At 34.2% G+C, this 17,465-nt stretch overlaps 1 protein-coding gene across 1 annotated transcript in view; it reads left to right on the forward strand.

Moving 5' to 3' along the window:
* LOC128652765 (transient receptor potential cation channel subfamily M member 2) overlaps positions 1-17,465 on the forward strand; it is a 1,288,705-nt gene that overhangs the window by 999,485 nt on the left and 271,755 nt on the right. The window contains exons 22-24 of the mRNA XM_053705696.1: positions 2,645-2,796; positions 3,412-3,488; positions 4,517-4,609. Of these exons, the coding sequence (XP_053561671.1) occupies positions 2,645-2,796; positions 3,412-3,488; positions 4,517-4,609 (322 nt within the window). The remainder of the gene's footprint in view (positions 1-2,644; positions 2,797-3,411; positions 3,489-4,516; positions 4,610-17,465) is intronic.

The raw sequence follows: 17,465 nt of genomic DNA on the forward strand, positions 1-17,465 counted from the left end.
AATGCTTCCTTCTTCTGTACAGCTCACACCCCAGTCCCACCATGTATAGAGTTATGGTTTATCCAATGCTTCCTTCTTCTGTACAGCTCACACCCCAGTCCCACCATGTATAGAGTTATGGTTTATCCAATGCTTCCTTCTTCTGTACAGCTCACACCCCAGTCCCACCATGTATAGAGTTATGGTTTATCCAATGCTTCCTTCTTCTGTACAGCTCACACCCCAGTCCCACCATATGTAGAGTTATTGTTTATCCAATGCTTCCATCTTCTGTACAGCTTACACCCCAGTCCCACCATGTATAGAGTTATGGTTTATCAAATCTTTCTTTCTTCTGTACAGCTCACACTCCACTCCCACAATGTATAGAGTTATGGTTTATCCAATGCTTCCTTCTTCTGTACAGCTCAAACTCCAGTACCACCATGTATAGAGTTAATGTTTATCCAATGCTTCCTTCTTCTGTACAGCTCACACCCCAGTCCCACCATGTATAGAGTTATGGTTTATTCAATGCTCCCTTCTTCTGTACAGCTCACACCCCAGTACCACCATATATAGAGTTATGGTTTATCAAATCTTTCTTTCTTCTGTATAGCTCACACTCCAGTCCCACCATGTATAGAGTTATGGTTTATCAAATCTTTCTTTCTTCTGTACAGCTCACACTCCACTCCCACAATGTATAGAGTTATGGTTTATCCAATGCTTCCTTCTTCTGTACAGCTCAAACTCCAGTACCACCATGTATAGAGTTAATGTTTATACAATGCTTCCTTCTTCTGTACAGCTCAAACTCCAGTGCCACCATGTATAGAGTTATGTTTTTTCCAATGCTTCCTTCTTCTGTACAGCTCACACCCCAGTCCCACCATGTATAGAGTTGTGGTTTATCCAATGCTTCCTTCTTCTTCTCTACAGCTCACACCCCAGTACCACCATGTATAGAGTTATGGTTTATCCAATGCTTCCTTCTTCTGTGCAGCTCACACCCCAGTCCAACCATGTATAGAGTTATGGTTTATCCAATGCTTCCTTCTATGCAGCTCACACCCCAGTCCCACCATGTATAGAGTTGTGGGTTATCCAATGATTCCTTCTTCTGTGCAAGTCACGCCACAGTCCCACCATGTATAGAGTTAATGTTTATCAAATGCTTCCTTCTTCTGTACAGCTCACACCCCAGTCCCACCATGTATAGAGTTATGGTTTATCCAATGCTCCCTTCTTCTGTACATCTCACACCCCAGTACCACCATGTATAGAGTTATGGTTTATCCAATGCTTCCTTCTTCTGTACAACTCACACCCCAGTCCCACCATGTATAGAGTTATGGTTTATCCAATGCTTCCTTCTTCTGTACAGCTCACACCCCAGTACCACCATGTATAGAGTTATTGTTTATCCGATGCTCCCTTCTTCTGTACAGCTCACACCCCAGTACCACCATATATAGAGTTATTGTTTATCCAATGCTTCCATCTTCTGTACAGCTTACACCCCAGTCCCACCATGAATAGAGTTATGGTTTATCCAATGCTTCCTTCTTCTGTAAGCTCACACTCCAGTCGAACCATGTATAGAGATATGGTTTATCAAATGCTTCCTTCTTCTGTACAGCTCACACTCCAGTCGATCCATGTATAGAGTTATGGTTTATCCAATGCTTCCTTCTTCTGTACAGCTCACACCCCAGTACAACCATGTATAGAGTTATGGTTTATCCAATGGTCCCTTCTTCTGTACAGCTCACACCCCAGTCCCACCATGTATAGAGTTATGGTTTATCCAATGCTTCCTTCTTCTGTACAGCTCACACCCCAGTCCCACCATGTATAGAGTTATGGTTTATCCAATGCTTCCTTCTTCTGTGCAGCTCACACCCCAGTCCAACCATGTATAGAGTTATGGTTTATCCAATGCTTCCTTCTTCTGTACAGCTCACACCCTAGTCTCACCATATATAGAGTTATGGTTTATCCAATGCTTCCTTCTTCTGTACAGCTCACACCCCAGTCCCACCATGAATAGAATTATGGTTCATCAATGCTTCCTTCTTCTGTACAGCTCACACCCCAGTCCCACCATGTATAGAGATATGGTTTATCCAATGATTCCTTCTTCTGTACAGCTCACACCCCAGTTCCACCATGTATAGAGTTATGGTTTATCCAATGCTTCCTTCTTCTGTACAGTTTACACCCCAGTCCCACCATGTATAGAGTTATGATTTATCCAATGCTTCCTTCTTCTGTACAGCTCACACCCCAATCCCACTATGTATAGAGTTATGGTTTATCCAATGCTTCCTTCTTCTGTACAGCACACACCCCAGTCCCACCATGAATAGAGTTATGGTTTATCCAATGCTTCCTTCTTCTGTACAGCTCACACCCCAGTCCCACCATGTATAGAGTTATGGTTTATCCAATGCTTCCTTCTTCTGTATAGCTCACACTCCAGTCCCACCATGTATAGAGTTATGGTTTATCAAATCTTTCTTTCTTCTGTATAGCTCACACTCCAGTCCCACCATGTATAGAGTTATGGTTTATCAAATTTTTCTTTCTTCTGTACAGCTCACACTCCACTCCCACCATGTATAGAGTTATGGTTTATTAAATCTTTCTTTCTTCTGTACAGCTCACACCAGCTCATTAGACTCGGAAGACAAGGCCAATATTTCTTCTGTGAATGAGAGGAACTGTCTGTATCATGTGAATGCCAGGATACTGCAATATCCAGAATCCAAGATTATTCGATATCCAGTTCCAGATGAGATGGTACCATGGGAGGTAAGTATTAAGGAACTAGATAGTAATTACACTCATCACCAATACGCATCCCTATAACACTGCTTATGAAATTAATGTAGCTTTGCCTACAGTCTATAACATGCGCTTGGTCACTGTCTTTCTGGGAAAGCTCCACTCTAAGGTAAACCATCTGTTTTTGTTTTTGTTTAAGAATCTGGGTGCTGCTTTCTGCATAAGCCCAGTTGACTGGTCACGATTTAGTAAAACATATTTGACAGATCTTTGAGGTTAACAATGGAATGTGTAAATAAAACTGATCCCCTGTGAAGGTCTGTAATCTAGTTAGGGGTATTCTCCACATCTGGATGACGTGTCACAGTATGATAAGAACCCTTCAGGTCCTAATGTCTCAATGTGAGTTGCATCCTTAGGTGACTACAGGAGCAGTTAATTCTGTTAGGACCAATGTCAGGGAGAGTTCTCAGTAACCTAATGAATGGCTTCCCACTGTGACTTACCTCTGGTGACAGTGACCATGTACATACTTGTAGGAACAGTGTATAAAGGTATAGACACATGCTGACAGTATTTGCCATTAGATACTAGTACTGTAAGCGACTTGACAGACAAAGTGTGTAACTTCCTGATGTTTAGGTGGATTTCGCGACCTATGATCCTCCATTCTACATTGCGCACCGGGAAGATCGGGGGAGCTATGATCCACACTCAGAGTGAGTAACCCACAATTGTTATTTATAATTATAGTCAGAAGTCAGACTCTATGTATCTTTATCTCTGTATCACTATATTATCATATCATTATCACTTTGTTACTATGTCATTATCACTATTTGTCATGCTATGTCATTATATCAATATGTCACTGAGCGACTCGATCCCTATAACACTGCTTATGAAATTAATGTAGCTTTGCCTACAGTCTTATAACATGCGCTTGGTCACTGTCTTTCTGGGAAAGCTCCACTCTAAGGTAAACCATCTGTTTTTGTTTTTGTTTAAGAATCTGGGTGCTGCTTTCTGCATAAGCCCAGTTGACTGGTCACGATTTAGTAAAACATATTTGACAGATCTTTGAGGTTAACAATGGAATGTGTAAATAAAACTGATCCCCTGTGAAGGTCTGTAATCTAGTTAGGGGTATTCTCCACATCTGGATGACGTGTCACAGTATGATAAGAACCCTTCAGGTCCTAATGTCTCAATGTGAGTTGCATCCTTAGGTGACTACAGGAGCAGTTAATTCTGTTAGGACCAATGTCAGGGAGAGTTCTCAGTAACCTAATGAATGGCTTCCCACTGTGACTTACCTCTGGTGACAGTGACCATGTACATACTTGTAGGAACAGTGTATAAAGGTATAGACACATGCTGACAGTATTTGCCATTAGATACTAGTACTGTAAGCGACTTGACAGACAAAGTGTGTAACTTCCTGATGTTTAGGTGGATTTCGCGACCTATGATCCTCCATTCTACATTGCGCACCGGGAAGATCGGGGGAGCTATGATCCACACTCAGAGTGAGTAACCCACAATTGTTATTTATAATTATAGTCAGAAGTCAGACTCTATGTATCTTTATCTCTGTATCACTATATTATCATATCATTATCACTTTGTTACTATGTCATTATCACTATTTGTCATGCTATGTCATTATATCAATATGTCACTGAGCGACTTGCTACACATCACCTTTTAAAACTGTTCTCTTCCTTATATAACCATCTGAATAAAGGGCTCAAACAAAAAGAGCATATAATGCACTGGATGGGCTATTAGACCTGCAGAGCTCATGTGGCACATATGTTGTACAAGACGGTCTTCCTCTGTGAGTATTATGTATATGAACTGTCATGTGATGTTATGCTCACCTCCCTAATATGTGATGTCATTCTGCCCCTCCCTATTGTGTGATGCCATGTTGCCCCTCCCTAATATGTGATGTCATGTTGCCCCTCCTTAATGTGTGATGTCATGCTGCCCCTCCCTAATATGTGATGTCATGTTGCCCCTCCATGTCATGCTGCCCCTCCCTAATATGTGATGTCATTTTTTCCCCTCCTTAATGTGTGATGTCATGCTGCCCCTCCCTAATATGTGATGTCATATTGCCTATCCTTAATGTGTGATGTCATGTTGCCCCTCCCTAATATGTGATGTCATGCTGCTCCTCCCTAGTGTGTGATGTCATGCTGTCCCTCCCTAGTGTGTGATGTCATGCTGTCCCTCCCTAATGTGTGATGTCATGTTGCCCCTCCCTAGTGTGTGATGTCATGCTGTCTCTCCCTAGTGTGTGATGCCATGCTGTCCCTCCCTACTGTGTGATGTCATGCTGTCCCTCCCTAGTGTGTGATGTCATGTTGCCCCTCCCTAATATGTAATATCATGTTGTGATATATCATGTTTCCTAATATGTGATGTCATGCTGCCCCTCCCTAATGTGTGATGTCATGCTGCCCCTCCCTAATGTGTGATGTCATGCTGCCCCTCCTTAATTGAAACATAGAATTGGATGGTAGATAAGAACCAAAAAGGCCTATCAAGTCTACACATATTACATGTTACTTATTACTTAGTATAGCCTTATACATGTCCCATCAAGTCTACACATATTACATGTTACTTATTACTTAGTATAGCCTTATGTATGTCCCATCAGGTCTACACATATTACATGTTACTTATTACTTAGTATAACCTTATGTATGTCTCATCAAGTCTACACATACTACATGTTACTTATTACTTAGTATAACCTTATGTATGTCCCATCAAGTCTACAAATATTACATATTACTTATTACTTAGTATAACCTTATGCATGTCCCATCAAGTCTACACATATTACATGTTACTTATTACTTAGTATAGCCTTATGCATGTCCCATCAAGTCTACACATATTACATGTTACTTATTACTTAGTATAACCTTATGTATGTCCCATCAAGTCTACCCATATTACATGTTACTTATTACTTAGTATAACCTTATGTATGTCCCATCAACTCTACACATATTACATGTTACTTATTACTTAGTATAACCTTATGTATGTCCCATCAAGTCTATACATATTACATGTTACTTATTACTTAGTATAGCCTTATGTATGTCCCATCAAGTCTACACATATTACATGTTACTTATTACTTAGTATAGCCTTATGCATGTCACATCAAGTCTACACATATTACATGTTACTTATTACTAAGGATAACCTTATGTATGTCCAATCAAGTCTACACATATTACATGTTACTTATTACTAAGGATAACCTAATGCATGTCCCATCAATTCTACACATATTACATGTTACTTATTACTTAGTATAGCCTTATGTATGTCCCATCAAGTCTACACACATTACATGTTACTTATTACTTAGTATAACCTTATGTATGTCCCATCAAGTCTACACATATTACATGTTACTTATTACTTAATATAACCTTATGTATGTGCCATCAAGTCTACACATATTACATGTTACTTATTACTTAGTATAGCCTTATGCATGTCCCATCAAGTCTACACATATTACATGTTACTTATTACTTAATATAACCTTATGTATGTGCCATCAAGTCTACACATATTACTGTTACTTATTACTTAGTATAACCTTATGCATGTCCCATCAAGTCTACACATATTACATGTTACTTATTACTTAGTATAGCCTTATGCATGTCCCATCAAGTCTACACATATTACATGTTAATTATTACTTAGTATAGCCTTATGCATGTCCCATCAAGTCTACACATATTACATGTAACTTATTACTTAGTATATCCTTATGTATGTGCCATCAAGTCTACACATATTACATGTTACTTATTACTTAGTATAGCCTTATGCATGTCCCATCAAGTCTACACATATTACATGTTACTTATTACTTAATATAACCTTATGTATGTGCCATCAAGTCTACACATATTACTGTTACTTATTACTTAGTATAACCTTATGCATGTCCCATCAAGTCTACACATATTACATGTTACTTATTACTTAGTATAGCCTTATGCATGTCCCATCAAGTCTACACATATTACATGTTAATTATTACTTAGTATAGCCTTATGCATGTCCCATCAAGTCTACACATATTACATGTAACTTATTACTTAGTATATCCTTATGTATGTGCCATCAAGTCTACACATATTACATGTTACTTATTACTTAGTATAGCCTTATGTATGTCCCATCAAGTCTACACATATTACATGTTACTTATTACTTAGTATAGCCTTATGTATGTCCCATCAAGTCTACACATATTACATGTTACTTATTACTTAGTATAGCCTTATGTATGTCCCATCAAGTCTACACATATTACATGTTACTTATTACTTAGTATAACCTTATGTATGTGCCATCAAGTCTACACATATTACATGTTACTTATTACTTAGTATAGCCTTATGTATGTCCCATCATGTCTACGCATATTACCTGTTACTTATTACTTAGTATAACCTTATGTATGTCCCATCATGTCTATACATATTACATGTTACTTATTACTTAGTATAACCTTATGTATGTCCCATCAACTCTACACATATTACATGTTACTTATTACTTAGTATAGCCTTATGCATGTACCATCAAGTCTATACATATTACATGTTACTTATTACTTAGTATAACCTTATGTATGTCCCATCAAGTCTAAACATATTACTGTTACTTATTACTTAGTATAGCCTTATGCATGTCCCATCAAGTCTACACATATTACATGTTACTTATTACTTAGTATAGCCTTATGTATGTCCCATCAAGTCTACACATATTACATTACTTATTACTTAGTATAGCCTTATGCACGTCCCATCAAGTCTACACATATAACAGGTTAGTTATTACTTAGTATAGCCTTATGTATGTCCCATCAAGTCTACCCATATTACATGTTACTTATTACTTAGTATAGCCTTATGCATGTCCCATCAAGTCTACCCATATTACATGTTACTTATTACTTAGTATAGCCTTATGCATGTCCCATCAAGTCTACCCATATTACATGTTACTTATTACTTAGTATAGCCTTATGTATGTCCCATCAAGTCTACACATATTACATGTTACTTATTACTTAGTATAACCTTATGCATGTCCCATCAAGTCTACACATATTACATGATACTTATTACTCAGTATAACCTTATGTATGTCTCATCAAGTCTACACATATTACTGTTACTTATTACTTAGTATAGCCTTATGCATGTCACATCAAGTCTACACATATTACATGTTACTTATTACTTAGTATAACCTTATGCATGTCCCATCAAGTCTACACATATTACATGATACTTATTACTCAGTATAACCTTATGTATGTCTCATCAAGTCTACCCATATTACATGTTACTTATTACTTAGTATAGCCTTATGTATGTCCCATCAAGTCTACACATATTACATGTTACTTATTACTTAGTATAACCTTATGTATGTCCTATCAAGTCTACACATATTACTGTTACTTATTACTTAGTATAGCCTTATGTATGTCCCATCAAGTTTACACATATTACATGTTACTTATTACTTAGTATAGCCTTATGTATGTCCCATCAAGTTTACACATATTACATGTTACTTATTACTTAGTATAGCCTTATGTATGTCCCATCAAGTCTACACATATTACTGTTACTTATTACTTAGTATAACCTTATGTATGTCCCATCAAGTCTACCCATATTACATGTTACTTATTACTTAGTATAGCCTTATGTATGTCCCATCAAGTCTACACATATTACATGTTACTTATTACTTAGTATAACCTTATGTATGTCACATCAAGTCTACCCATATTACATGTTACTTATTACTTAGTATAGCCTTATGTATGTCACATAAAGTCTACACATATTACTGTTACTTATTACTTAGTATAGCCTTATGTATGTCCGATCAAGTCTACACATATTGCATGTTACTTATTACTTAGTATAGCCTTATGTATGTCCCATCATGTCTACACATATTACATGTTACTTATTACTTAGTATAGCCTTATGTATGTCACATCAAGTCTACACATATTACATGTTACTTATTACTTAGTATAGCCTTATGTATGTCCCATCAAGTCTACACATATTACATGTTACTTATTACTTAGTATAGCCTTATGTATGTCCGATCAAGTCTACACATATTGCATGTTACTTATTACTTAGTATAGCCTTATGTATGTCCCATCAAGTCTACACATATTACTGTTACTTATTACTTAGTATAGCCTTATGTATGTCCCATCAAGTCTACACATATTACTGTTACTTATTACTTAGTATAGCCTTATGTATGTCCCATCAAGTCTACACATATTACTGTTACTTATTACTTAGTATAGCCTTATGCATGTCACATCAAGTCTACACATATTACATGTTACTTATTACTTAGTATAACCTTATGTATGTCCCATCAAGTCTAAACATATTACATGTTACTTATTACTTAGTATAACCTTATGTATGTCCCATCAAGTCTACACATATTACATGTTACTTATTACTTAGTATAGCCTTATGTATGTCCCATCAAGTCTACACATATTACATGTTACTTATTACTTAGTATAGCCTTATGTATGTCCCATCAAGTCTACACATATTACATGTTACTTATTACTTAGTATAGCCTTATGTATGTCCCATCAAGTCTACACATATTACATGTTACTTATTACTTAGTATAGTCTTATGTATGTCCCATCAAGTCTATACATATTACTGTTACTTATTACTTAGTATAACCTTATGTATGTCCCATCAAGTCTACCCATATTACATGTTGCTAATAACTTAGTATAGCCTTATGTATGTCCCATCAAGTCTACACATATTACTGTTACTTATTACTTAGTATAACCTTATGTATGTCCCATCAAGTCTACACATATTACTGTTACTTATTGCTTAGTATAACCTTATGTATGTCCCATCAAGTCTACACATATTACATGTTACTTATTACTTAGGATAGCCTTATGTATGTCTCATCAAGTCTACACATAATACTGTTAGTTATTACTTAGTATAGCCTTATGCATGTCCCATCAAGTCTACACATATTACATGTTACTTATTACTTAGTATATCCTTATGTATGTGCCATCAAGTCTACACATATTACATGTTACTTATTACTTAGTATAACCTTATGCATGTCCCATCAAGTCTACACATATTACATGTTACTTATTACTTAGTATAGCCTTATGTATGTCCCATCAAGTCTACACATATTACATGTTACTTATTACTTAGTATAGCCTTATGTATGTCCCATCAAGTCTACACATATTACATGTTACTTATTACTTAGTATAGCCTTATGTATGTCCCATCAAGTCTACACATATTACATGTTACTTATTACTTAGTATAGCCTTATGTATGTCCCATCAAGTCTACACATATTACATGTTACTTATTACTTAGGATAACCTTATGCATGTCCCATCAAGTCTACACATATTACATGTTACTTATTACTTAGTATAACCTTATGTATGTCCCATCAAGTCTACACATATTACATGTTACTTATTACTTAGTATAACCTTATGTATGTGCCATCAAGTCTACACATATTACATGTTACTTATTACTTAGTATAGCCTTATGTATGTCCCATCATGTCTACGCATATTACCTGTTACTTATTACTTAGTATAGCCTTATGTATGTCCCATCAAGTCTACACATATTACATGTTACTTATTACTTAGTATAACCTTATGTATGTCACATCAAGTCTACCCATATTACATGTTACTTATTACTTAGTATAGCCTTATGTATGTCACATCAAGTCTACACATATTACTGTTACTTATTACTTAGTATAGCCTTATGTATGTCCGATCAAGTCTACACATATTGCATGTTACTTATTACTTAGTATAGCCTTATGTATGTCCCATCATGTCTACACATATTACATGTTACTTATTACTTAGTATAGCCTTATGTATGTCACATCAAGTCTACACATATTACATGTTACTTATTACTTAGTATAGCCTTATGTATGTCCCATCAAGTCTACACATATTACATGTTACTTATTACTTAGTATAGCCTTATGTATGTCCGATCAAGTCTACACATATTGCATGTTACTTATTACTTAGTATAGCCTTATGTATGTCCCATCAAGTCTACACATATTACTGTTACTTATTACTTAGTATAGCCTTATGTATGTCCCATCAAGTCTACACATATTACTGTTACTTATTACTTAGTATAGCCTTATGTATGTCCCATCAAATCTACACATATTACTGTTACTTATTACTTAGTATAGCCTTATGCATGTCACATCAAGTCTACACATATTACATGTTACTTATTACTTAGTATAACCTTATGTATGTCCCATCAAGTCTATACATATTACATGTTACTTATTACTTAGTATAACCTTATGTATGTCCCGTCAAGTCTACACATATTACATGTTACTTATTACTTAGTATAGCCTTATGTATGTCCCATCAAGTCTACACATATTACATGTTACTTATTACTTAGTATAGCCTTATGTATGTCCCATCAAGTCTACACATATTACATGTTACTTATTACTTAGTATAGCCTTATGTATGTCCCATCAAGTCTACACATATTACATGTTACTTATTACTAAGTATAGCCTTATGTATGTCCCATCAAGTCTACACATATTACATATTACTTATTACTTAGTATAGCCTTATGTATGTCCCATCAAGTCTACACATATTACATGTTACTTATTACTTAGTATAGTCTTATGTATGTCCCATCAAGTCTATACATATTACTGTTACTTATTACTTAGTATAACCTTATGTATGTCCCATCAAGTCTACCCATATTACATGTTGCTAATAACTTAGTATAGCCTTATGTATGTCCCATCAAGTCTACACATATTACTGTTACTTATTGCTTAGTATAACCTTATGTATGTCCCATCAAGTCTACACATATTACATGTTACTTATTACTTAGGATAGCCTTATGTATGTCTCATCAAGTCTACACATAATACTGTTAGTTATTACTTAGTATAGCCTTATGCATGTCCCATCAAGTCTACACATATTACATGTTACTTATTACTTAGTATATCCTTATGTATGTGCCATCAAGTCTACACATATTACATGTTACTTATTACTTAGTATAACCTTATGCATGTCCCATCAAGTCTACACATATTACATGTTACTTATTACTTAGTATAGCCTTATGTATGTCCCATCAAGTCTACACATATTACATGTTACTTATTACTTAGTATAGCCTTATGTATGTCCCATCAAGTCTACACATATTACATGTTACTTATTACTTAGTATAGCCTTATGTATGTCCCATCAAGTCTACACATATTACATGTTACTTATTACTTAGTATAGCCTTATGTATGTCCCATCAAGTCTACACATATTACATGTTACTTATTACTTAGGATAACCTTATGCATGTCCCATCAAGTCTACACATATTACATGTTACTTATTACTTAGTATAGCCTTATGCATGTCACATCAAGTCTACACATATTACATGTTACTTATTACTTAGTATAGCCTTATGTATGTCCCATCAAGTCTACACATATTACATGTTACTTATTACTTAGTATAGCCTTATGCATGTCACATCAAGTCTACACATATTACTGTTACTTATTACTTAGTATAGCCTTATGTATGTCCCATCAAGTCTACACATATTACATGTTACTTATTACTTAGTATAGCCTTATGTATGTCCCATCAAGTCTACACATATTACTGTTACTTATTACTTAGTATAACCTTATGTATGTCACATCAAGTCTACCCATATTACATGTTACTTATTACTTAGTATAGCCTTATGTATGTCACATCAAGTCTACACATATTACTGTTACTTATTACTTAGTATAGCCTTATGTATGTCCGATCAAGTCTACACATATTGCATGTTACTTATTACTTAGTATAGCCTTATGTATGTCCCATCATGTCTACACATATTACATGTTACTTATTACTTAGTATAGCCTTATGTATGTCACATCAAGTCTACACATATTACATGTTACTTATTACTTAGTATAGCCTTATGTATGTCCCATCAAGTCTACACATATTACATGTTACTTATTACTTAGTATAGCCTTATGTATGTCCGATCAAGTCTACACATATTGCATGTTACTTATTACTTAGTATAGCCTTATGTATGTCCCATCAAGTCTACACATATTACTGTTACTTATTACTTAGTATAGCCTTATGCATGTCCCATCAAGTCTACACATATTACTGTTACTTATTACTTAGTATAGCCTTATGTATGTCCCATCAAGTCTACACATATTACTGTTACTTATTACTTAGTATAGCCTTATGCATGTCACATCAAGTCTACACATATTACATGTTACTTATTACTTAGTATAACCTTATGTATGTCCCATCAAGTCTATACATATTACATGTTACTTATTACTTAGTATAACCTTATGTATGTCACATCAAGTCTACACATATTACATGTTACTTATTACTTAGTATAGCCTTATGTATGTCCCATCAAGTCTACACATATTACATGTTACTTATTACTTAGTATAGCCTTATGTATGTCCCATCAAGTCTACACATAATACTGATAGTTATTACTTAGTATAGCCTTATGTATGTCCCATCAAGTCTATACATATTACATGTTACTTATTACTTAGTATAGCCTTATGTATGTCCCATCAAGTCTACACATATTACATGTTACTTATTACTAAGTATAGCCTTATGTATGTCCCATCAAGTCTACACATATTACATATTACTTATTACTTAGTATAGCCTTATGTATGTCCCATCAAGTCTACACATATTACATGTTACTTATTACTTAGTATAGTCTTATGTATGTCCCATCAAGTCTATACATATTACTGTTACTTATTACTTAGTATAACCTTATGTATGTCCCATCAAGTCTACCCATATTACATGTTGCTAATAACTTAGTATAGCCTTATGTATGTCCCATCAAGACTACACATATGACATGTTACTTATTACTTAGTATAGCCTTATGTATGTCCCATCAAGACTACACATATGACATGTTACTTATTACTTAGTATAGCCTTATGTATGTCCCATCAAGACTACACATATGACATGTTACTTATTACTTAGTATAGCCTTATGTATGTCCCATCAAGTCTACACATATTACATGTTACTTATTACTTAGTATAGCCTTATGTATGTCCCATCAAGACTACACATATGACATGTTACTTATTACTTAGTATAGCCTTATGTATGTCCCATCAAGTCTACACATATTACTGTTACTTATTACTTAGTATAACCTTATGTATGTCCCATCAAGTCTACACATATTACTGTTACTTATTGCTTAGTATAACCTTATGTATGTCCCATCAAGTCTACACATATTACATGTTACTTATTACTTAGGATAGCCTTATGTATGTCTCATCAAGTCTACACATAATACTGTTAGTTATTACTTAGTATAGCCTTATGCATGTCCCATCAAGTCTACACATATTACATGTTAATTATTACTTAGTATAGCCTTATGTATGTCCTATCAAGTCTACACATATTACATGTTACTTATTACTTAGTATAACCTTATGTATGTCCCATCAAGTCTACCCATATTACATGTTACTTATTACTTAGTATAACCTTATGTATGTCCCATCAAGTCTACCCATATTACATGTTACTTATTACTTAGTATAGCCTTATGTATGTCCCATCAAGTCTACACATATTACTGTTACTTATTACTTAGTATAACCTTATGCATGTCCTATCAAGTCTACACATATTATATGTTACTTATTACTTAGTATAGCCTTATGCATGTCCCATCAAGTCTACACATATTACATGTTACTTATTACTTAGTATAACCTTATGTATGTCCCATCAAGTCTACACATATTACTGTTACTTATTACTTAGTATAGCCTTATGCATGTCCTATCACGTCTACACATATTACATGTTACTTATTACTTAGGATAACCTTATGTATGTCCCATCAAGTCTATACATATTACATGTTACTTATTACTTAGTATAACCTTATGTATGTCACATCAAGTCTACACATATTATATGTTACTTCTTACTTAGTATAGCCTTATGTATGTCCCATCAAGTCTATACATATTACATGTTACTTTTTACTTAGTATAGCCTTATGTATGTCCCATCAAGTCTACACATATTACATGTTACTTATTACTTAGTATAGCCTTATGCATTTCCCATCAAATCTACACATATTACAGGTTACTTATTACTTAGTATAGCCTTATGTATGTCCCATCAAGTCTATACATATTACTGTTACTTATTACTTAGTATAACCTTATGTATGTCCCATCAAGTCTATACATATTACATGTTACTTATTACTTAGTATAGCCTTATGTATGTCCCATCAAGTCTACACATATTACATGTTACTTATTACTTAGTATAGCCTTATGTATGTCCCATCAAGTCTACACATATTACATGTTACTTATTACTTAGTATAGCCTTATGCATGTCACATCAAGTCTACACATATTACATGTTACTTATTACTTAGTATAGCCTTATGCATGTCCCATCAAGTCTACACATATTACATGTTACTTATTACTTAGTATAGCCTTATGCATGTCACATCAACTCTACACATATTACATGTTACTTATTACTTAGTATAGCCTTATGCATGTCACATCAAGTCTACACATATTACATGTTACTTATTACTTAGTATAGCCTTATGCATGTCACATCAAGTCTACACATATTACATGTTACTTATTACTTAGTATAACCTTATGCATGTCACATCAAGTCTACACATATTACATGTTACTTATTACTTAGTATAACCTTATGCATGTCCTATCAAGTCTACCCATATTACATGTTACTTATTACTTAGTATAACCTTATGTATGTCCTATCAAGTCTACACATATTACTGTTACTTATTACTTAGTATAACCTTATGTATGTCCTATCAAGTCTACACATATTACTGTTACTTATTACTTAGTATAACCTTATGCATGTCCCATCAAGTCTACACATATTACATGTAACTTATTACTTAGTATAACCTTATGTATGTCACATCAAGTCTACACATATTACATGTTACTTATTACTTAGTATAGCCTTATGCATGTCACATCAAGTCTACACATATTACTGTTACTTATTACTTAGTATAGCCTTATGTATGTCCCATCAAGTCTACACATATTACATGTTACTTATTACTTAGTATAGCCTTATGTATGTCCCATCAAGTCTACACATATTACATGTTACTTATTACTTAGTATAGCCTTATGCATGTACCATCAAGTCTACACATATTACTGTTACTTATTACTTAGTATAGCCTTATGTATGTCCCATCAAGTCTACACATATTACATGTTACTTATTACTTAGTATAACCTTATGCATGTCCCATCAAGTCTACACATATTACATGTTACTTATTACTTAGTATAGCCTTATGCATGTCACATCAAGTCTACACATATTACATGTTACTTATTACTTAGAATAGCCTTATGCATGTCACATCAAGTCTACACATATTACATGTTACTTATTACTTAGAATAGCCTTATGCATGTCACATCAAGTCTACACATATTATATGTTACTTATTACTTAGTATAGCCTTATGCATGTCACATAAAGTCTACACATATTACATGTTACTTATTACTTAGTATAGCCTTATGTATGTCCCATCAAGTCTACACATATTACATGTTACTTATTACTTAGTATAGCCTTATGCATGTCCCATCAAGTCTATACATATTACATGTTACTTATTACTTAGTATAACCTTATGCATGTCCCATCAAGTCTACACATATTACTGTTACTTATTACTTAGTATAGCCTTATGTATGTTCCAGCAAGTCTACACATATTACTGTTACTTATTACTTAGTATAACCCTATGTATGTCCTATCAAGTCTACACATATTACTGTTACTTATTAATTAGTATAACCTTATGTATGTCCCATCAAGTCTACACATATTACATGTTACTTATTACTTAATATAACCTTATGTATGTCTCATCAAGTCTACACATATTACATGTTACTTATTACTTAGTATAGCCTTATGCATGTCCCATCAAGTCTACATTTATTACATGTTACTTATTACTTAGTATAGACTTATGTATGTCACATCAAGTCTACACATATTACATGTTACTTATTACTTAGTATAGCCTTATGTATGTCCCATCAAGTCTACACATATTACATGTTATTATTACTTAGTATAGCCTTATGCATGTCCCATCAAGTCTACCCATATTACTGTTACTTATTACTTAGTATAGCCTTATGCATGTCCCATCAAGTCTACCCATATTACTGTTACTTATTACTTAGTATAGCCTTATGCATGTCCCATCAAGTCTACACATATTACATGTTACTTATTACTTAGTATAGCCTTAAGTATGTCCCATCAAGTCTACCCATATTACATGTTACTTATTACTTAGTATAGCCTTATGCATGTCCCATCAAGTCTATAC

Source organism: Bombina bombina, chromosome 3 (genome assembly GCF_027579735.1).
Source record: "Bombina bombina isolate aBomBom1 chromosome 3, aBomBom1.pri, whole genome shotgun sequence".
NCBI lineage: Eukaryota > Metazoa > Chordata > Amphibia > Anura > Bombinatoridae > Bombina > Bombina bombina.